Below are 22,101 nucleotides of genomic sequence, written 5' to 3' on the forward strand. Positions count from 1 at the left end.
TGGGGTCGCAAAGAGTTGGACTGGACTGAGCGACTTTCACTTCACTTCTCTTCACTTTCCACCTCACAGCCCTTATTACAGTCAAAACCACTTCTCCCTGGCGCCACCTAGTGGACATCTGGGTGGGAATGAGGAAGACGTCCAGGATTTGCAAAGACCACGTGTCATTTCTCCAAACTGGAGTCTAGAAGTCCATGGCCTGTGGACATCATAGTAACTCTTATAAATTAGTCTATGAAGGCTCTTCTTCTTTCTGTCATTATCCCATACAGATGTATTGCCTTGATTTCTGTTACACTTCGCTGATCACAAGACTTAAAAATGTTTAGAATAAAAAATGAGCTTGAAAAATGAGGTCTCTTGTAAGTAATGTTCTAAAGCAGTTTAAGCATCCACAGAGAACACCGTCTTGATTTTTCAGCTTCTCATTATTTCTTCAATAGGTGAGCTAGCTAAGCCAGGAAGATATTCAAAGACAGAGGCACTATAATCTCTTCCATCGTGCGTGTGTGCATGCTCAGTCACTAACCGTGCCCGACTTTGCGACCCTGTGGACTGTAGTCCTCCAGGCTTCCTGTCCATGAGATTCTCCAGGCCAGAAGACTGGAGTGGGTTGTCATGTGGATCTCCTCCAGGGGATCTTTCCGACCCAGGGATCGAACTCACGTGTCTTAAGTCTCCTGCACTGGAAAGCAGGTTCTTCACCACTAGTGCCCCCTGGGAAGCCCAGTCTCTTCCTTCACTAACCTCCAAATGATAAAGATTTGTCAAGATGAATCTTTGGGTAGTGGACCCACAAATCAAGGCAAAACTCTGCCATCTTCCTGATTGTTTCCCTTTCTGAGAAGGCACCAAGGGAGTTGCTAAGTTTAATTTCGTAACCTTGATCCCTGGACTTTGACAACAAGGCTCACCTGAGTTTTGCATCCCTGGGGTAATGATCAGGATCTTCTGAGGACAGGAAAATATATTGGAAGGAAAAAAAATCGGATAAAGTAAAGAAAAGAATCGAGAGAACAAAAACTAAGCAGTAAAATTTACTTGCCTAAATACATGTAAAATTCTTGAAAGAAGAGATTCTGTTTATTTTTTATTAAAAAACAAACCTTCAGTACTTGACCACTACTTAATACTCAGGCAGAAGGGAGAGAAACAGCTTGGAATAGAGACTCCACTCATCAAATTGCTGAAAAGAATAATCAGTAATAACCCTTTTACAAAATGTGATGTGAATGCAAACTAATAATAGTGAAGACAATGATAGTAAATATCACTGAAATTTAATTACTTTAATTCCTAAATTTATTCTAAAATATATACCCAGTGGAGAAGACAGGTGATATTTACATTTTCACATTAGGTAGAGAAACAAAATAACTTTGTACCAGTATGTTCTGAAGATTATTGCATGTTTGTCATTTTAAACATTTCTATTAACAATCTCTTTTATTCGTTGAGATGTATCTCTAAGGCTGTGACAAACTCTAGATACAAAATATTCCCAGATGTGCCAACTAGGTAAGACTGATTTGTCTGCTAAAGGAAGCCAGACTTTTGCTCCCTTCAGGAGAAAATCTGACTTGCATTTGTCTTATGTGATTTATGCATTGTAAGTTTAAGATGAAATACAGCCTTTTCCCTCCCATGTATTAAAATGTGGCTTCAAATTTGAAAGAAACCGCAGTCTTCTCCGAAACCTACATTGCTATGTGATGAGACAAAACAAAAATACTGTATTGCCCCCAAGTGGTCTTTGTAGGTATTTCCTCCACTATCCAACTGTGAAGGAAAAAGAGAAAGCAAAAATACTGTACTTGGATAGCAAATCTTTGACCATTTTCTTTTGCTGGATTATACATATTTATTCTTTAAAAACCATTTGATAATCCATGTTGTGGTAGTAAGAATATATTGCTAAGTAGAGATTCTGAATGGTGGTAAATCAGTGCAATTTAAATTGCCTAGGTCACACAATTATTTGGAATATCAACATTTGTAAGTCACAGGGGATTGCTTTCCATTTAAGACGGTTTTGCAATACACAATTTAAAAAAAATTACGGCAAAGTTATCACTAGAACTTTCAACTGAGCATTTGAGAGCACATTATTTTTATCCGTGTATCTTTTTGCGTACTTCTATTTGATTTCAATCTGAACCTCAAATTGGTTTTTAACCTGAATTTCTTTGAATTATATAGATGACCTAGTATTGTGAGGTGGAACTGAAAGTTTATCTTTCATTTCTCTGAATGCTGCTGAGGCAGACAAAGATGGATTCTTTCTCAGGATTCTACACATATGCGTCATGCTATATTCTATACGTACTATAATATACAAACTATTTGTTTGCTTTTTTAAGTTCTCTTTGGAGCATCTTCCAGTAAAGGAGTCATTCTCTGCCTTTCTCATTTCCTGACATGGAGCATCCCACACCCCTCATTCTGTCCTCTCTCTCATAACAGCTTGTCCTCTCTCCCTCACCTCTGTACTTACACCTCGTTAGTAAAACCTCTGTGAAGCAAGTTTTACCGTTTGGAGAAAGGGACTGCCAACAAGAGAGGAATTCCATGTAACCCTGCATATTTGTTGTTGTTCTTCAGTCATTAAGTCGTGTCCGACTCTTTGCAGCCCCACGCACTGCAGATGCCAGGCTTCCTGTCCTTCACCATCTCCTGGAGTTGGCTCAGAGTCATGTCCATTGAGTCTGTGAGGCTACCTGACCATCTCATCCTCTTCTCCTTTTGCCTTTAGTCTTTCCCAGCATCAAGGTGTTTTCCAGTGAGTCGGCTCTTTGCATCAGATGGCCAAAGTATTGTAGCTTATGTATCTATACGTGGTCGTGTCCCCCTCTAAACCAGTTTCCTGATACCTAGTGTCTGTAGTCTTCCAGAATCCAATAGTTCCAACCATCACAGTCTCCTCTACCTGTTTAAAAAAACTACTGTTCCAAAATGATTTCTTCCAGAAATTTGATTCCAGATGTATTTGGAAGGCAGGAGGATTTTTCCACATACTTGATTACCCAAATCATCTACACAAAGAATATGTCCTCAAGTAACAGAGAGTGAAATTATCATGCTAAACTCAGAAGTCACGGAAGAAAAACATTATGCTGAGGAAATATGTTACATTTTAATGCTTTCTGGGAGTTAATGTTAAAAAAAAGAAATGTGATTTTAAAATATGAATAGGAGCATGATGACATCTTTCAGGCTGAGTGAGAAGCATATATCCAGTTGCATTTTTACTTTAAAGGAGAGAGAAATAAATCCCTAGTAGTGGGTCTATAGTGCTGGATCTACAGAACTAAAAAGAAAAACCCCAAAGCATGACCTCTAGGGGCCTAAGAATGGATGTGCAGTAAGAAGATCCTTGTACCAACTCTGTGAACTCAGGCCAGTCTTTGGATCTCTCTGAACTACTTTTTCTATCTGAAAAATAGGACTAGTTTCCTATGGGTTAAATGAGTCTTTTGATTCCTTCTGCAGATCTTTACTGGGCACCTCTCATATGCTAAAAATGGGCTTCCCTGGTGGCTCAGATGGTAAAGCGTCTGCCCGCAATGCGGGAGACCTGGCTTTGATCCCTGGGTCAGGAAGGTCCCCTGGAGAAGGAAATGGCAACCCACTCCAATATTCTTGCCTGGAAAATACCATGGATTGAGGAGCCTGGTGGGCTACAGTCCACGGGGTCGCAAAGAGTCGGACACAACTGAGCGATTTCGCTTTCATTTTCACTTTCTTATATGCTAGACATTGTGTTAGGTTTGGCTGATAAGCTAACAAACAAGACGAAGGCCTTTCTTTCCTGGAGTTTATTCTTCTGTTGAATGGTAGTTGAAATACAGATAAAAACTAATTATACATATACAAAGAAATCCAGATAGTAACTTTTTTACAATTTAGAAGGCTCATTTGCATTTACAGTTATCACAAAACATTGGCTGTATCCTCCGTGTTGTACCATAAATCCTTGAGCCTGTCTTATACCAGTACTTTGTACCTACCTCTCCCCTGCTCGTGTATTGCTGTCTGACTTACTTCACTTGGCATAATGTAGATTTTTTAATGTAGCTAAGAATGCAATGACAAAGGATGATGTGTAGAAAGTGATGGAATTGCCCACTTTAGGAGAGGTAGAAAGATCTCCCGGACCAGGTGACATTTGAGCTGGAATTCATGGAGAAGTCTGAGTGTCCTTAGAAGAGCTAGTGGCCAAACATCCCCCGTGAAGGCCCCGTTCCAACGCCCCGAGGTAGAAGAGTCCTGTCATCATCACAGCGTCATCGCCTGGTCTGCCTTTTCACACCCGCTCGGCCGCTGTGTGGAGAACAGATTGAAGAGGATTGTCAGTGGAGACAGAACCGTCAATTACAAGGCGTCTGGGGGAAGAGGGTGGTGGCTTGGATGTGTTGGTGAGCCGTGATCTGGAGGAGAGAAACTGATGACCCGTTTTGGAGGGTGAAACAAGAGTCACTGATGAGAGGGAGAGGCCAGATAGAGAGGGTTCAGAGAGGAACCATCATATGAATAGTGATGCTCTTTCCAGACAGAGCGTGTGGAAGGGAGTGGACAGAGAAATGGGAAGTGAGGAGGTTGAAGCAGAAGAGAAAGTCCTGCTCCCCTGGCAGATCACCCATCCCCATCGTCCGGTTGGTAGGCCTCCTTTGCTCCTAACCTGCCTAGAGTGCCACACAGAATAAATTCTCGTCTTAGAATTTGCTGTTTCTTTTCCCCCGCTCACTTTCTTTCCTGCCTTTCTCCTCCCCACCCCTCTCTCCCTCCTGCCATTTCCAACAGAGGTATCCCATCACTTCTAAGATATAAAGCGATGAATATCTCAGTAACTAGTGGCTCATCCTTCCCAGGGTTAATAGGCTGGTCCCAGGTGTCCAGGTCCCTATAACTGTAAAACATCCCAGGCAGAAGTGCCTGCTCCTCAGTCACAGTAGGTTCAAAGGTTATTTTCTAAAAGATGGTACCTCAACTCCCAGATCAGTTCCCTTGGAGGATAGTCAGAAGATGAAGTGCATTGTATTTTGATAAGAGGGTGGGAAGAGGATGCCTAGGAATCTGAGCATGTAGAAAGGGTTTGGGGTGGAAGCCAGAGTGAGGCTGAACGTGTTTGAAATGAAGACGCCAAACCAGAAGCAGCAGGCATTTGAGCATTCTAGGCACTAAAAATGAAGAAGCATGAAGCTCTTAGATCACCTTTTCCCTCTCATGGAAAGTTAAGGAACGAAAGAAATGCAGAGAAATTTCTTCTCTTTTTATCAAAAAGAGAAGAAAACAAGACAATTTAAACACAGAAAAAAGCAAATTGCTTCTTGACATAACAAATCACCCCTAAACATAGTGGCTTTGTGCAACTAATGGTTACTATTTGTCATGACTCTGAGGGTTGGCTGGGCAGGCTCTGTTGAGCTCTGCAGGCAGCTGGTGGGGCCGAATGGTCTAGCCTGGCCTCACTCGCGTGCTTGCCTGTTGGCTGGATATCAGCTGGGGCCATGTCTTGGCCACATGTTTCTCATCATCCAGCAAGGACTCTGTGTTCTTTTACAAGGTGGCATTGTCTGGGTGCCCAAGAATAGCAAGGCCTAAAGGCCAAGTTCTTTTCAAGCGTTTGTTTGTGTAGTGGGTTAAACAGTTGACCCCAAAGGATATTTTTGTTGTTGTTGTTCAGTCGCCAAGCCGTGTCTGACTCTTTGTGACCCCATGGACTGCAGTACTTCAGGCCTCCTTGTCCCTCACCATCTCCTGGACTTTGAGTTCATGTCCATTGAATCAGTGATGCCATCCAAGCATCTCATCTGCTGTTGCCCTATTCTCCTTCTGCCTTCAATCTTTCCCAGCATCAGGGTGTTTTCGAGTGATATGCAAAGGATATGTCTATATCCTAACAACCAGAGCCTGTGAACGTGACCTTATCTGGAAAAGGACCCTGGCAGATGACGTTCAGTTACTGTCTCAAATTGAGATCGTCCTGGATTATCCAAGTAGGCCCTAAATCCAATGGCACATGCCCTTATAAATAACAGAAAGAGAAAGGGAGATTTGACATACAGGTGGAGGAAGAGAAGACACATAGAGGAGGTTATGTGAAGATGGAGGTGGAGGTTCGTTACAAAGCCACAAGCCAAGGAATGCGTGCAGCCACAGGAAGCTGGGAGAAATAAAGAGTAGATTGTTTCCCGGAGCATTAGGAAAGAATGTGCCCCTACTGATGCCTTGAGTTTAGACTTTTGGCCTCCAGAACTTGAGACAATAAATTTCTGTTGCTCCCCCCACCTTATTTGTGGAGTTTTATCTATTTGTTACTTAATTTTTATTGGAGTGTAGTTGCTTTACAATGTTACGTTACTTCTACTGTCCAGCAAAATGAATCAGCCATAGGTATACATATCTGTTGTTGTTTAGTCACTAAGTTATGTCCAACTCATTTGCAACCACATAGACTGTAGCCCATGAGGCTCTTCTGTCCATGGGATTTCCCATGGCAAGAATACTGGAGTGGGTTGCCATTTCCTCCTCTAGGGGATCTTCCCAACCTAGGGATTGAACCCGCATCTCCTACATTGGCAGGCAGATTCTTTCCCGAGTCACCAGGGCCAATCACAGACTGGTTCAAAATTGGGAAAGGAGTACATCAAGGCTGTATATTGTCAACCTGCTTACTTAGCTTGTATGCATAGTACATGATGAGAAATGCTGAGGTAGATGGATCACAAGCTGGAATCAAAATTGCCAGGAGAAATATCAACAACTTCAGATATGTAGATGGTACCAATCTAATGGCAGAAAACAAAGAGGAATTTAAAAGCCTCTTGATGAGGGTGAAAGAGGAGAGTGAAAAAACTGGCTTAAAATGAAGATCACGGCATCTGGTTCCTTCACTTCATGGCAAATAGATGGGGAAACAATGGGAACAGTGGAAGATTTCATTTTCTTCATCTCCAAAATCACTGCAGCCGTGAAATTAAAAGGCTCTTGCTCTTGGGGAAGAAAAGATATGACAAACCTAGACAGTGTATTACAAAGCAGAGCCATCATTTTTCCAACAGAAGTCCATATAGTCAAAGCTGTGGTTTCTGTGGTGGTCATGTACGGATATGAGAGTTGGACCATAAAGAAGGCTGAGTGCCAAAGAATTGATGCTTTCGAATTGTGGTGCTGGAGAAGACTCTTGAGAGTCCCTTGGACAGCAAGGAGATCAAACGAGTCCATCCTAAAGGAAATGACCCTTGAATATTCATTGGAAGGACTGATACTGAAGCTGAAGCTCCAGTACTTTGGCCACCCGATGCAAAGAGCAGACTCATTGGAAAAGACCCTGATGCTGGGAAAGATTGAAGGCAGGAGGAGAAGGGGACGACAAAGAATGAGATGGTTGGATGGTGTCACCAACCCAATGGACATGAGTTTGAGCAAGCTCCAGGAGATGGTGGAGGACAGGGAAGCCTGGCCTGCTGCAGTCCATGGGGTCGCAAAGAATCAGACATGACTGAGCGACCGAACAACAACAGGAACACCGGGGCCATGTACACGTGTCCCTTTTCTTTTGGACTTTCCTCCCATTAGGACACCACAGAGCACCTATTAATAGAGTTCACTGCATTGCACAACATGTTCCCTTCAGTTGTCTGTTTTATACATAGTATCAATAGTGTATATACCTCAATCCCAGTCTCCAGTGTGACTCCAGAGTCCTATGTTGGTTTAAGTCACCATGTTAGAGGTAAATTGTTACAGCAGCCCCAGGAAAAGAAAACAGTCTACATCACCTTTGCTAATGTCCCATTACCAAAGACTATCACATGGCTCAGCTAGGGTTCAGTGAGTCAAGAAATAGACCCCACTTCTGCATGAGAGGAAGTAGTGAGCCAACAGGAGTGGAAAGAATTTGCAGCCAGTTTCTGCAAACTGCCACATCAATGAAAAGGAAGATTTTCACATTAGAGCAGATTAAAAGGCAGGTTTTGCTGATAGAATTTAAATGGGAGAACAGAGAAATATTCAAATTAGGGGCAGGAGACAAAAGAGGGAAATGGAGGGGAAGGCGTCTTGTCTAATGACTTAGCCCCTGTCGATGAGGATGAAACTTCTAATGATTGTATGCCCATCATAAAGAAAAGTGGACGAAAAAAATCTCCCTGTAATAAGTGGTGGGAAATCAGGGTGTTTAATCTTGCTGTCTTCTTGCATATGTATAATTTTTAAGTTTGATCATGGAGTCAGAAATAAAGGAAAAACCATATTGATGATTTCTGTGATCTTTAATAGTTACTTCAGCTCAGTTGTATTCTGAAGTTGTGAAAGGGTACCTATGTGCTGGCAATATGGAGGGGGACTCAAGAAAGAAATGTTGGTTTTTGCCTTCAAGGCACTCTCCAGTGAGTGCAAAACACATACGTTGACTGAAAAAAATTCCTGTTTTACTGACACATATTTATAAGTAATTCTAATAAGAATGGAGTGCAGTAAATGGCTGGTTTGCAGGGATAGTCGAGTCAGAATTATTCCAGTCTGGAGAAAGTGAGGTAGTTTTTATAAAATAAGTGGTATTTTAGCTGAGCTTGGACAAATGAGTAGGGTTTCTTTAGAAGTAGGGAGAGGATGTTTGCATTTCCTTTGGATAAACATCATGAAGCATGCAGGTGGAAGGTGGGTTATAGACTCAGAAATATGAGCTGCTTTCACTGGCGAGAATGTGTATGTATTCCAGGGTGGGAAGAATCCTAGGGTAGCCTGAAGTAGGAAGGATGGAGAAAGAAGAAAGAGGCAAAGGCCTCAGGATTGTGGAGTCAGAGGGGGAACCAGAGAGCTATGTTAGAGTCAGATCATGAAGGTCCTGAATTTCATGCACAGTAGAATGTAAAAGGGGCTTCCCCGGTGGCTCAGCTGTAAAGAATCTGCCTGCAATGCAGGGTCAGGAGGATTCCCCTGGAGGAGGGCATGGCAACCCACTCTAGTATTCTTGCCTGGAGAATCCCATGGACAGAGGAGCCTGGTGGGCTACAGTCCATGTGGTCACAAAGAGTTGGACATGATTGAATAGACTGAGTGAGCATGCACACAGAGAATGTGAAGAGACCCCACTGTTATTTTATACATCTGAATGTATTCTCATGTGTGGTCTCATCTGATACTTTTAAGAACCCTGGGAGATAGGATGCTATGTTCCTCACCCACCCTATGGATGAGGAAATGAAGATTCATAATTTAGTAGAGATGACAGAGCTAAGAAAGTGATTAGAATTAGGACTCAGATCTCCAATGAATAAAATCTCTCTTAATTACTGCTTCCCTCCTTGCAGTATTAGGCCATGCCCTGTGTGCCCTCCATAAAGCATGCTGACTGCTGGACCCAAGAGCTCAGTGCCCAGGGCAAGTATCTGTATACTTAAGTTGTCATGCTCTGATGAAATGGAAGTGCAAAAAAAAAAAAAAAAAAGACATACTTGCTTCTGTAAAAGCAAAGTTGGATATTTACAAAAGAATCAATTTAGGAAAACTGCAGGTGGAGTAAATGAGATGTAACAACTTTCAGGGGGCTTCCTAGGTGACTCAGTGGTAAAGAATTCACCTGCCAAGGCAGGAGAGGCAGGTTTGATCCCTGGGTTGGGAAGATCCCCTGGAGAAGGAAATGACAACCCATTCCAGTATTCTTGCCAGGAGAATCCCATGGACAGAGGAGCCTGGCGGGCTACAGGCCATGGGGTCGCAAAAGAGTTGGACACGACTTAGCAACTAAACAACCATAACTACAACTTTCAGAGTTTGAGGGGGTGGCATTGTGAGACCTGGAAAGATTCGGCCGAGATTTCTTGGCAAGTATTTTTATATTCTTGCTTTAATTGCAGTTGTAACCCACTCATGGGTGGGGTTTCTGTAAGTTGGATAACTGGCAATTCCAGTCAGTTGACCCATAGGTTTGGCTTTGTAAGACTGACAAGGGAATATACATTCATGTTTTCTAAATGAAAATGTTTAAGAATAGCATATGTCACTTTTTGAGCTCTCATACAAAAATAGCTGTCCCTTTGTAGCAGAAAGGGTAAAAGGGCTTCCACTGTTTATTATACCACCTTCTTTTGTAGATATTTGGGACATCTAACCTTGATGATTTGAACTGTGCTTCATAAAGATGACTCTGGCAGCAATGAAGGAGTAAATGATTTGGGGGCAGGGAAAACAGAAGTTAGTAGTCAATACCACAAGGAGAAGACATTGATTTGGGCTACACAGAATTACATTGAATTAGAATACTAAACTATGAGCTTTTAAACTATGCATCGTATTTAAATACTCATTTAAAATATTCTATATAAAAGAATGAGTTTTATGAGAGACGTATGAGAAAATAGTGGAAGGCTGTGATAATTCTAGCATGGATTTAGCAAACTTTAACACTACAGCCTTCATATGTTAGGGCAGTTGCTCTATCATTTTCTTGTACACCCAGAACTCTATTTTTATAATGAGTGCATTTCCTTTTTTGTGTGATTGACCATGAAACTTAATAAGACCTAAAATAGATGCCCTGCATAAAATGTCTGGAAGGTAAATGGAAAGTCTTTTCTCTTTTTACTTTCTTATTCATTTGAGAGTATTTATAGATATATGGGACAGGTTTCTTTCTGTTAAATGCATCTCTCTTTGCTGATTTTATACTGCTTGTTACAAATATTACTGGTTGTAAATATCACCAAATTGCAATATCATTTTCTACTCAAGACAATTAATAAATGATGGAAAGATTTCCAGATAACCCGCAGACTTTATTTTACCAGAGGCTTAAAGAAGATCTGTGTTTTAACTATAATGGAAATATTGGTGACCTGCTTGAACAATGGCATTCATGTAATGAAAATGAGTAGACATATATCCACAGAATCCAATGATAAAATCTTTACAACTTTAACTTTTGCTCTTTACTGTAAAATCTCTCTGATCCTTTATATCCTACTGAGAGCTTCTAGAAGGAGCCATAAAGATAACCTGCCAGTTCTGTGAGAAGGTTGAATATAATTCAATCAGGGTTCTACCATTCAAAGCAAATAATTAAATTTTTATGCTCTGCATAGCTTTTTGTGTTTTGGCACCTTGCTCTTGATCAATCCTCTTATATACGTATGGGAAATTAAAAAAATTTTAACCATGAAACTGGTTAAGAATCTACTTTCTGAATTTCCAATTTTAATATATGCTTTAAAGCTTAGGGTTATTAAGAAGTACAAATGAATAAAATTATCCATGTCACTGGAAGCATGACACTTACTTAAATATTGGAATTTTGATCTAATTCCAGAGAATGAGTAAAAACTATCCTCATTTAAGTTCAGTCAATTAGTTTCGTTTTCCTGTGGTTAACCCTAAAGCTAGCCAATTTTCAGTGAGCTAAAACAAATGATGAGAATATTTATGTTCTTAAATCATTTGACTTAACACAAAATTTGTTCTTGATCTTAGGCAAGTTGATTTAAGTTACATAGAAATTTTCTTAGTTTCTCGAAAAACTACACAAATGTTCAAGGGGTTGAATTGATATTTTAGATGTGTGGGTGTTTGAGATTTGTGACGATTTCAAATACATTTTCCATGAAAGTAAAAACAGATGATTCATTCTTCAGTATTTCAGGGTCCATCCACTTTCCTAAACCCAATGTAATCAAAGCCACAGTGGCAGAGGTAATGCTGGGGCTTTGTGGCCAAGTAGATTGACTTCAATATGAAATTGGCTTCATGTTGGTTACCTCCTAACTGTATAAATTACTTGTGCTCTCAAGTCTCAGTTTCTTCATCAATAAAATGGGGATAATGAGTATCAACCTCATAGCATCGCCATGATTGTAAACAAAACAGTGCATGAGAAATGCCCAGTGTCTGACATATGGTGTCAGCTTGGCCAAGCTTAGTGAGCATTATTAAGTGTGATATAGAATTATATTCAAATACCATGTGTGCATGAAGTGAAATCAGTGCTTACATCAGTGCTTAGGTTTGTAATTTAGTCATTTTCCCCTCCCTTTCTCCCACCTTTTTTCCTCTTTTCTTTCTGTTTTTATATATCAGATTCCCCCCCAAAGCATGCTCCTTTAAAACATGAGGGAGACCTCTTGCTAAGGTCCAGAAAGCTCCCAGCACTTCATCTCAGCCCACATCCCTCAGGGCAGCAGATGTGTCCTGTGGACCAGACACGTCCAGGGCTGTGATCCTCAAGTCGGGTACTGTGAGCCTCTGGGAGCCATGAAGACTCCCCAGGTTCACAGGCCCAGAGATAGTTTCAAGAGAATCAATGCTGATAATCAATTTTTCACATGTACACCTTCCTAAAATTTCATCTCGCTGAGACTGTGCTTCTAAAGCGGGTGATTTTCCTCCGATCCCTGCATGGACACCCCTCTGCTCTTCAAAAGAAAAACCTAGCACTCATCTATCCCTAATATTATGACGATGATTGCTCCAGAGTGAAAAAATTCTTCAACCCCTCCCCCAAACAGACACACTTAAATATGGTTTTTACTAAAATTATGCAACTCCTCCCTGAAACAGACACATTTAAGTAAGGATGTTAATCAATAACTGACAAATCCTCCACACAACTCAGGTCGTTTTTAGTTTTTTAACAAAATTAAATATTCCATGATAAATCATTGTGTGTTCTTTTAATATACTTTGGAGGGAGCTCACAGAATCAAGTCATGTTGTTCTAAGTAAACCCTTCCATTTATATCTGTGTATTTGTGTGAACAAATATTCTCCATGGTTACATTGAAAATAATATCAGTACCAATGCTGAACCCTTCTCATTCTAACAATAAATACTACTGTCTTCAGTTCAGTTCAGTAGCTCAGTTATGTCCTAACTCTTTGCAACCCCATGGACTGCAGCATGCCAAGCTTCCCTGTCCATCACCAACTCCTGGAGTTTGCTCAAACTCGTCCATCAAGTTGGTGATGCCATTCAGTCATCTCATCCACTGTCATCCCCTTCTCTTGTTGTCTTAGTGGATACAAAAGTTCTTAGTTGCTCAGTCTTATCTGACTCTTTGCAACCCTTTGGACTGCAGCCCACCAGGCTCTTCTGTCCCTGGGATTTTTCACGCAAGAATATTGGAGAGAGTTGCATTTCTTCCTCTGGGGATCTTCCTGACCCAGGGATCGAAACCATGTCTCCTGCATCTCCATTGTAAGTGGATTCTTTACCTGCTGAGCTATCGGAGGAAGCAGTGGATACAAAGACTCGACTAACAATAAAAAGAAGTCATATCCATCTGAGGGGTGCATTTCCAAAACAATTTTACTTTTTTATTTTATAAATTATTTAAGATTTTGTATGTATGCCTATTTCTGAGGTATTCAAATTCCTTCAGATACATTTTAAGAGTTCAGTAAACGCTAGGGCGAGGGAATGGTTAGGTCAGAGTAAGGCAGAGATATCCCAGCTGATTCTGTAAAAGGCAGAATAATAATATTGATCAAGAACTATATACTTAAATTCCAATGTATTAAAAAGAAGTAGATTTGAATGCATACTTATTCCCCTTTTTATTTGGAAAAGAACATAGACCTGGATTTAATGTATTTAATTGTGTCCTTAGTTCTATCATGGATAAAATTGAGTCTGATCTCTTATGTGATATTGCCTTTTAACTTGAAATGCTCATTCCCTAGATTTGGCATTCCGTCATATTTTGTTGTTCAGTCTCTCAGTCATGTCTGACTTTTTGAAACCCCATGGACTGCAGCACACCAGGCTTCCCTGGCCTCTACCATCTCCAGGAGTTTGCACAAACTCATGTCCATTGAGTCAGTGATGCCATCCAACCATCTCATCCTCTGTCGTCCCCTTCTCCTCCTGCCTTCAATTTTTCCTAGCCACAAGATCTTTTCCAATGGGTCGGCTCTTCGCATCAGGTAGCCAAAGTATTGGAGCTTCAGCTTCAGTATCAATCCTTCCAATCCTTCCAGTCCTTCAGGGTTGATTTCCTTTAAGATCTACTGGTCATTTTGGGCTGGCCAAAAAGTTTGTCCAGATCCATCCATAAGGTGTAATGCAAAAACACAAATGGATGTTTTGGCCAACCCAGTAAATGTGCCCTTTATTCTGGATTGTTCCTACTAGCATTAAAGTTTGCTGTGTGGTATTTTTCATACTAAATTTCAAGGTTAAATGATTGTCTCTCAATAAAACAATGGCTCTGAGGAAATGGAGTAGAGATGTAAACCATCTCCACTATTTGCAGGAGCTGAGAAATGGAGCAAGGGAGGAAATATTTTTTATTTTGTTTCTTTTGCATAATTTATAACCATTAAAAGGGTGCTTTTTTGGACTTTCATGGTACAAAATTAACAAGTGTTTAAACATGGTTGTTGGAGGGAGTGAGGCTGTGAGAACTGCAGTATTTAATTTTTTTTTTAATTGTGATAATGTACACATAAGGGCTTCCTCTGTGGCTCATTGGTAAAGAATCAGCCTGCAGTGAAGGAGATTCAGGAGATACGGGTTTGATCCCTGGGTTGGAAAGATCCCCTGGAGGAAAGCATGGCAGTCCACTCCAGTATTCTTGCCTGGAGAATTCCATGGACAGGGGAGCCTGGCGGACTACAGTCCACGGGTCGCAAAGAGTTGAACATGACTGAAGCAACAGAGCATGCACGCATGCATAAAGTTTACCATCTTACCCATTTTAAGCATATGGTTCGGTACTATTAAATGCATTTAGATTGTTGTATGATTGACTTGCCTGGTGGCCCAAACAGTAAAGAATCTGCCTGCAATGTGGGAGACCCGGGTTCGACCCCTGGGTTGGGAAGAGCCCCCAGAGAAGGAAATGGCAAACCATCCTTGTATTCTTGCCTGAAGAATCCCATGGATGGAGGAGCCTCCTCTGTCCCTGAAAAATCCCAGGGACAGACGAGCCTGGTGGGCTACAGTCCATCGGGTCGCAAAGAGTCGGACACAACTGAGGAACTAACACACACACACAATCAGTCTCCAGGATTTTTTGCAGAACTGAAATTATATACTCATGAAACAACTTTGCATTTCCCCTCCCCCTAGCCACTGGCGACCACTATTTTATTTTCTGTTTCTAAGAGCCTGACTACTCTAGACACTTTAAGTGAAATCATACAGTGTCTTTTGTGACTCAATTATTTCACCTAGCATATCTTCAAGGTTCATTTGGCTTGCAGTATGGGTGAGAATGTCTTTCCTTTTTAAGGTTGAATAATTTTATACTGGCCTTCCCTTGAGGCTCAGATGGTAAAGAATCCACCTGCAATGCAGGAGAACCAGGTTCGATCCCTGGATCAGGAAGATCCCCTGGAGAAGGGAATGGCAACCCACTCCAGTATTCTTTCCTGGAGAATCCCATGGACAGAAGAGCCTGGCAGGCTACATCCATGGGGTCTCAAAGAGTTGGACACGACTGAGCGACTAACACATTCACTTACTTTCAACATTACTTTGTCTGTCTATACTACCTTTTGTCTATCCATTCATCCATGGATGTATGCTTGAGTTGCTTCCACTTTTTAGCTATTGTTAATAATACTGCTGTGAACAAGAGTGAACAAATAAATCTTTAAGAACTTGTTTCCAATTCTTTTGGCTCTGTATCCAGGATTTGAATTTCTGCATCCTATAATAACTGTATTTTGATTTCTTGAGGAACCTCCATACTGTTTTGCATAAGTGTGGCTCAGCTGGTAAAGAATCCGCCTGCAGCGCTGGAGACCTGGGTTCAATCCCTGGGTTGGGAAGATCCCCTGGAGAAGGGAAAGGCTACCCACTCCAGTATTCTGGCCTGGAGAATTCCATGGACTATACAGTCCATGGGGTGGCATAGTCGGACACTACTGAGCGACTTTCACTCACTGCACCACTTAACATTCCCACCAACAGTGCTCTAGGGTTCTGATTTCTTCATATCCTTTCTCACACTTAATGTTTTATGGGTTTTTTGACAGTAGTCATCCTAATAGATGTGGGGTAATATCTCATTGTGGTTTTGATTTGCATTTTGCTAATGACTAGTGATATTGAGATCTTCTCATATGCTTGTTGGTACAAAATGCTGTTAAATACTAATATACTTCTTTACTTTGAGAAGATGAAAGCTCCTCTCTCCCACATTAATATTGAGAGAAATTCTGGTAAACTTTAATAAGGTACAATGCTATTAAACATTACTGAAAATTCAAAATATTGAAATACCAACATTCTGCTAGAGTTTCCCAGTTAGTCAAGGACATGACTTAAAAAAAGAACCCTCTAATATTGGTTAATCTTTCATCCCATGTTTTAACTCATATTAAGTTTTCTTATCTTAGAAATTCTCTTGAGCAGCTGTGAGCTTCTATTTTTCAAAGATTTTATTACAAGTCACCAGAAGAATGCTCATCCTCCCTCTCTCATGAGATGGAAATAAGAGATACCCATGTTGTCATAGGGAGAAAATTTATGTTATCCAGAAGCTCCAGTGAACTATTCCTCTTATCAAAGTCTCTGTGATTTCTGTACTATTATACGTAGGTTTGTTTACTCAACGGTATTTACTTAATACGTGTCCTGTGTTAGATACTGGCTACTCAAAGATAAAATGGTACAGTTTCTGCCCTGAAAGATCTCACAGACTGGTGGTAAGAGCAAACGAGACAGTTGGCAAGGTTAATATAGAACAGCATCTTTTGCCACCGAGAACAATCTGCGTCTTGTGGGAGGATCTTATGGGAGGATCAAGGAAATCGGTTGGGTGAAGCCCAGAATTTAGTGAGGGAGGGGTTGTGAAAAGCGGAGTCGGAGAATGAGGTGAATATAAGGGCAATTTAGAAATATTTTAGGATATCAAAAGATAACTGAAGTTTTTCTACAAATATTTTGAAGCTCATCCTCAGTTTCTCTTGTCCTTCCATTTTTAGTTGATTATTTCAACCCATTTACAAATATTTTAGGAAGTTCCTTGAATGGATAGATGTGAAAACTACAAATACCTCATTGGTTTATTGCTTGAGTTTTACACAAGTACAAACGAATGGTGATGCTTTAACTTTCTGGTTTTACAGCCCTCACCTTACAAGGTCATTTTGTACATAATTTGTTTTGCATTAAACTTGTATTTCATTTTTGCACTGAAGTAGGAAAATTTATAGTTCATAAAACAGTTTCATGTCTTGTGAAACATTTTAAGATCTTCTTTTATTCATCTTTACCTCCCTACCAAGGTACTGCTTTCCCTGGGATCTTATAGTCTCATGTTTAAATTTAAAAACATCTATTAAAAGTCTTGATCTAGAGACAAGGACGTCTCCATGATATCTGAGTTCATGGCTGACTTTAACTTAGCAGTGAAGGCGAAGATGTTATTTCAAGTAACATTTATTTGTGCTTGGGTTAAGAAAGCTCTGAGTGAGAAGTGTTTTTTGGGTTCTGATAACTTTGAATGGAATTACTATCAAATAATTTCAGATTTGACATTGTCTCATTAGATCATTAAGCACATTTCTCTCTTTCGACATGTGAGCACATTGAGATGCACAGAACTCAGGTATTTGACCAAAAAAATATAGTTAGTATAACAAATGACAAAATGAGCAGACACTTAGCCTCCCTGGATTAGTTTCAATTATTGATATAACTATTCTGCGCTCTCTGGACAACCTGCTGAAAGTTGATGATTTAAAAAGAAAAGTATTTGCAAAAGTCTGCTTTCACTTCCTACATGTGTAGTTTGCCTGCTGCTGTCCTAAATAAAGAGACGACTCATCTCAAATCTTCTTCGACTTGAAGGACTTAGATAAGTGGAAATGCATGTAATGAAATAGAAGGAAATGGATATGGAGACAAAGACTGGTAACAGGACAAATAGAAACATGAAAGAAGTCTCTTTTTTTTGAGTTGTGCTTTTTCAATGTCACTGCTATCTCCTCTTTCTACATTTCTGTTTGTAATGGCAGCTCTGTCTTGTCCTCCTGCTACAACAGTTGCAGTTTGAGGGTAGTCCTCCTCTTAGCAGTCTGAATTTTAAGGAAATGGGAGGAAAGATTTTGGTCCTTCAGTTCTCTGCTTTCATTTCTGCTGGGACATGTATCAGTGATGGGATCTCTTTACCCACCATGTCTCTATATTCTCTCTTGTAAATCTATTTTATTGAAAGGTTTATCAGATATCTTTTAAATGTTCATCGTTGAAAGAAGGCTGTGGACTTTTGTTTTAATTAATAAAAGAAGCTAATGTGTACTGAGCATTTAATGTCTGATGGGTGGTGGCAGACTTTGTGAGAGTCCATTCTCTGATTTAATCCTAGCAATACGTCTATAAAGTTACTGTTAGTAGACTTACAAGGCCTCACAACTTACTAGTAATAGGCACAGAACCAGAGTTGAACCTGGGACTTTTAGCCTGTAAATCTATAGAGGCTACTGTGCTAAGTACCTTGTTCTCCGAAGTTCAGCACACAGTGCTTTCCGCATGGTGAAAAATTAATTAGAGTAAAAAATTAAGAAATACACATTTCCACAGTAGAAGAATAAATACAACCCTAAACATTAATTTGCTAATTATTTTTCACCATGTAGGATATAATTTGATAATCAATCTTACATACTCTATGTGTTACACAAATGTTTCCAACCTTCTTAAATTATTAACCTTGACCCCTGTGACATTCAGAAAATATATAAACGGAAAAATGCAATAATATTATTAGTAACCCTTTCTGTGCAATATGGTGAACTGAGGGAAATGTGATGAGTTACTTTTATTTGGAAAAACATGTTACTCTGTTTTGACTCAAGGGTGTTGATACTTTTGGTGTTAGCCTGGATTTGTTTTCTTTTGATCATGCAATTACTGCCTTCATTTTCCTTAGTCCTTAGAGAAGGAGAAACATCCCAACTGCCAAATGCTAATGACGTGTTTATAGGGTCTTAAAGTGTACATCTCATTATGTTTCTGTTTTTAAGCTGAGAAAAGTTTATGAAGTCAGCATTTGTTTCTCTTGGGGGAACTTTGCTCATATATTTTAAAGACACATTTACCGTCTCCCTCAGGTGATTTGTGCCAGTATCTGTCCTTCATTATTAGAGCAACAAAAGTTTTTCCCTTTGCGGTCTTACACAGCTTGGATAAATTTAGTCTGTTCTTCCAAAAATACTAATAGTATACCTGCTGCATGTTTTTTCTGAAAATATTTTTTGTTCTTCATTTTTGAAAGTGTATGCTTACTCAGAGACAGTTTATGAATCAATATGAGGTTTATTTCATACTTTTTAGAAAGTTTGACTTGAGCCTTGGTGTTAAGCATCCTGAAGATATCCTGGTTGTGATTGTTTTAACATTTAAGTAAATAAGAATAGCTATTTGTGTTTCTGTGAAGACATAAACCTAACATCCTGCCCATTTTTGTAATGAGGCCCCATTCTCTCCAGTCACACGAAGCCTGAATTGAAAATTTCAGGACACTGCGAGATTTTCTTAGATTCTTCTCTGGTTGTCTAGAGCTCCCACACCATGAAGAAGAAGAAGCAATTTTGATGTAGTTATTTTTGTTCTCATACATGCAGGAAAGGGATAATAATAAAAGCTTAGACTTGAATTTCATATTTTACAGTAACTTTCTTCTGATTTGGCAACTCTCTTGTTGGTAAGTTGTAACTCCTTTTAAAGAAAAGGACACAAAAATTCAAAGTGAGTTGCAAGTTCTAATTTACCTAGATGAAGGGTCCCAAATTCAACTTGGCAGTTTTGATCACAAGCTCTGTGATACTTGCTCTTCACTTTGCATGGTTAGATACCATGGAATGAAGAAAAATGGAGTAAGCACCTTTAAAATAATTTAAATTGCAAGATATTTTGGTATCCCACATTCAATCAGAAGGCTTGTACTATGGTTTTAAATGTATATAATATACATCACATTGTACAATATGTGATAATATATATTTATTATACAATATACCTTACATATATACTCTTTCAGTATACTTTTTATATGTCTTAGATGGTCAAATTTTTGTTTTTAAGGAGTTTTTTTGAGTGAGTCAAAGAGAGATAACCTAAAGAGATCTTTTACATTGTTCATTTGGAAATGATAGAGAGACAGAGATTGTCCTTTCAACATATGAATCCTTTACTTTGTTCACAGCTGCAAACATTTTTTGAGACATTCCTGAGAGCCAGTTCACCTCTTCAGGCTTTTGATAACATGAAGGAAGCCATTAGCAAACTCCTACTAGCAGCTGAAGTATTCAGTGAAACATCTACCCTGGGACCAAAGATCTTCCATAGGTAAAAGCAAATTTTAATGTTAAAAAAAAAAACCTACCTTCTAAAAATTGATTGCTAATGAAAATGTATCTTAATGATCACAAGTAGGTGCTACTTGGAAATTTTTATATAATATAAAGTATGAACTTCTAAACTGATGTTTTGTGATTTGTAGACCCTATAAGTTCAGAGTATGTTAAAGACTTACAGTATTTAAACAGTGGTGACAAAAAATAAAGCACAGTTAATTTTTAAATTATTTTTAAAATTGTAACCCCTTTCAAGCTCACCTATTTTATCATATATGCTTTCCATTGACTAATTATATTTTTATTTATATGCTTTTATTAACAAAATTCAATAACTCTTATCTCTACATTTTATCCAGTTTACTTGAATATAATTTAAGGTCTTTTTCTAGGGAAATGTTAAATCTAGTATGTTAAGAAAAGGAAGTACCTCCATGTAAGTTTTATCTATGTGAATAAGAATGCTTAGCATGGAGAAGTAGGAGAGGTTCCTTTCCCACATTGTGTGTTTATGGAGTCAACTTCATTGTTTCATTTAATGTGTTATGAATACTTTTTATATGTCTGTATTTTCTGTAGGTAATGAAACAGGCTCCAAATCCAAAGATGAATTGTATTTAATTTTAGATTATCTAAGTCACTGCTCTTTGTAATCAGTATAGATGTTGAAATTTAAGCCCAGTGATTATTAATGATATGGTTCCAAATAATAGAGTAAACATAGCGAATATAACGTGTCTTGTTACCGTCTGTTGTTTTTATTTTATTTTTATCAGAGCACAGCTGCTTTACAATGTTGTTAGTTTCTGCTATGCAGCAACGTCAGTCAGCTGCACGTATGCATATGTCCACTCTTTTTTAGATTTCCTTCCTATTTAGGTACAACAGAACGTTGAGTGCTATACTGTAGGTTCTCATTAATTATCCATTTATACATAGTAATATACATATATGTCAATCCCAAACCCCCAATTCATCCCACCCCGTTACCCTCTTGGTAACCACGAGTTTGTTGTCTCCATCTGTGACAACCCTCTGCTTTGCAGATAAGTTCATCTCTACCATCTTTCTAGATTCCACATGTAAGTGACACTATACAGTATTTGTCTTTCTGACTTATTTCACTCTGTCTGGCAATCTCTAGGTCCAGCCACCTCTCTGCAAAAGGCACTATTTCGTTCCTTTTTATTGTTACCTTGTGTTTTTATTTCAGATGCAGATTATGTTTTCAACTTTTAACCTTTGATATTGGTTACAGCAGTGTCGGGTCCCCTGTAGTACTTCAGGTGAGTATGCCAGAGTGCTCACGGGGCTTTCCTTTGGCTGAAGGGTGTGTGTGTGTGTGTGTGTGTGTGTGTGTGTGTGTGTGTGTGTGTGGTGGTGGTGTTTTCATTCATAGTAGCCAACCAGTAAATGCAACATGCGTCAAACTTACAACATCAAACTTATATTTGTGCTTTCTTGGTAGCTCAGAGGGTAGACTCTGCCTTCAATGCAGGTGACACAAGCGATGTGGGTTTGTTTGATCCCTGGGTGGGGAAGATCCCCTGGAGAAGGGAATGGCAACCGCGCCAGTATTCTTGCTGTGGTTCAAAGAATTAACTAGTATATGGAGAGTCTATGATTTGAGTTACAGTACCCACTCTGCTTTCCTGTTGAACAAGCACACATTTTTTTTATGGTTCAACCACTGTTTATGAAATAAATGTGGCATAAAGCTGAGTATGTGTTGATGCAGGAAAATAGGCATCTAGTTAATAAATAAATAGCAGGTTACCTAGTTTATTCATATGGGTTTCT

At 39.4% G+C, this 22,101-nt stretch overlaps 1 protein-coding gene across 3 annotated transcripts in view; it reads left to right on the forward strand.

Annotated features, from left to right (window-relative positions):
- CPED1 (cadherin like and PC-esterase domain containing 1) overlaps positions 1-22,101 on the forward strand; it is a 320,654-nt gene that overhangs the window by 135,578 nt on the left and 162,975 nt on the right. For all 3 annotated transcript variants that reach the window (XM_065938748.1, XM_065938750.1, XM_065938749.1), the window contains exons 7-8: positions 20,151-20,293; positions 21,515-21,587. In XM_065938748.1, coding sequence (XP_065794820.1) covers positions 20,151-20,293; positions 21,515-21,587 — 216 coding nt within the window. The remainder of the gene's footprint in view (positions 1-20,150; positions 20,294-21,514; positions 21,588-22,101) is intronic.

The sequence above is a fragment of the Muntiacus reevesi genome, chromosome 6 (assembly GCF_963930625.1).
Source record: "Muntiacus reevesi chromosome 6, mMunRee1.1, whole genome shotgun sequence".
Classification (NCBI taxonomy): Eukaryota; Metazoa; Chordata; class Mammalia; order Artiodactyla; family Cervidae; genus Muntiacus; species Muntiacus reevesi.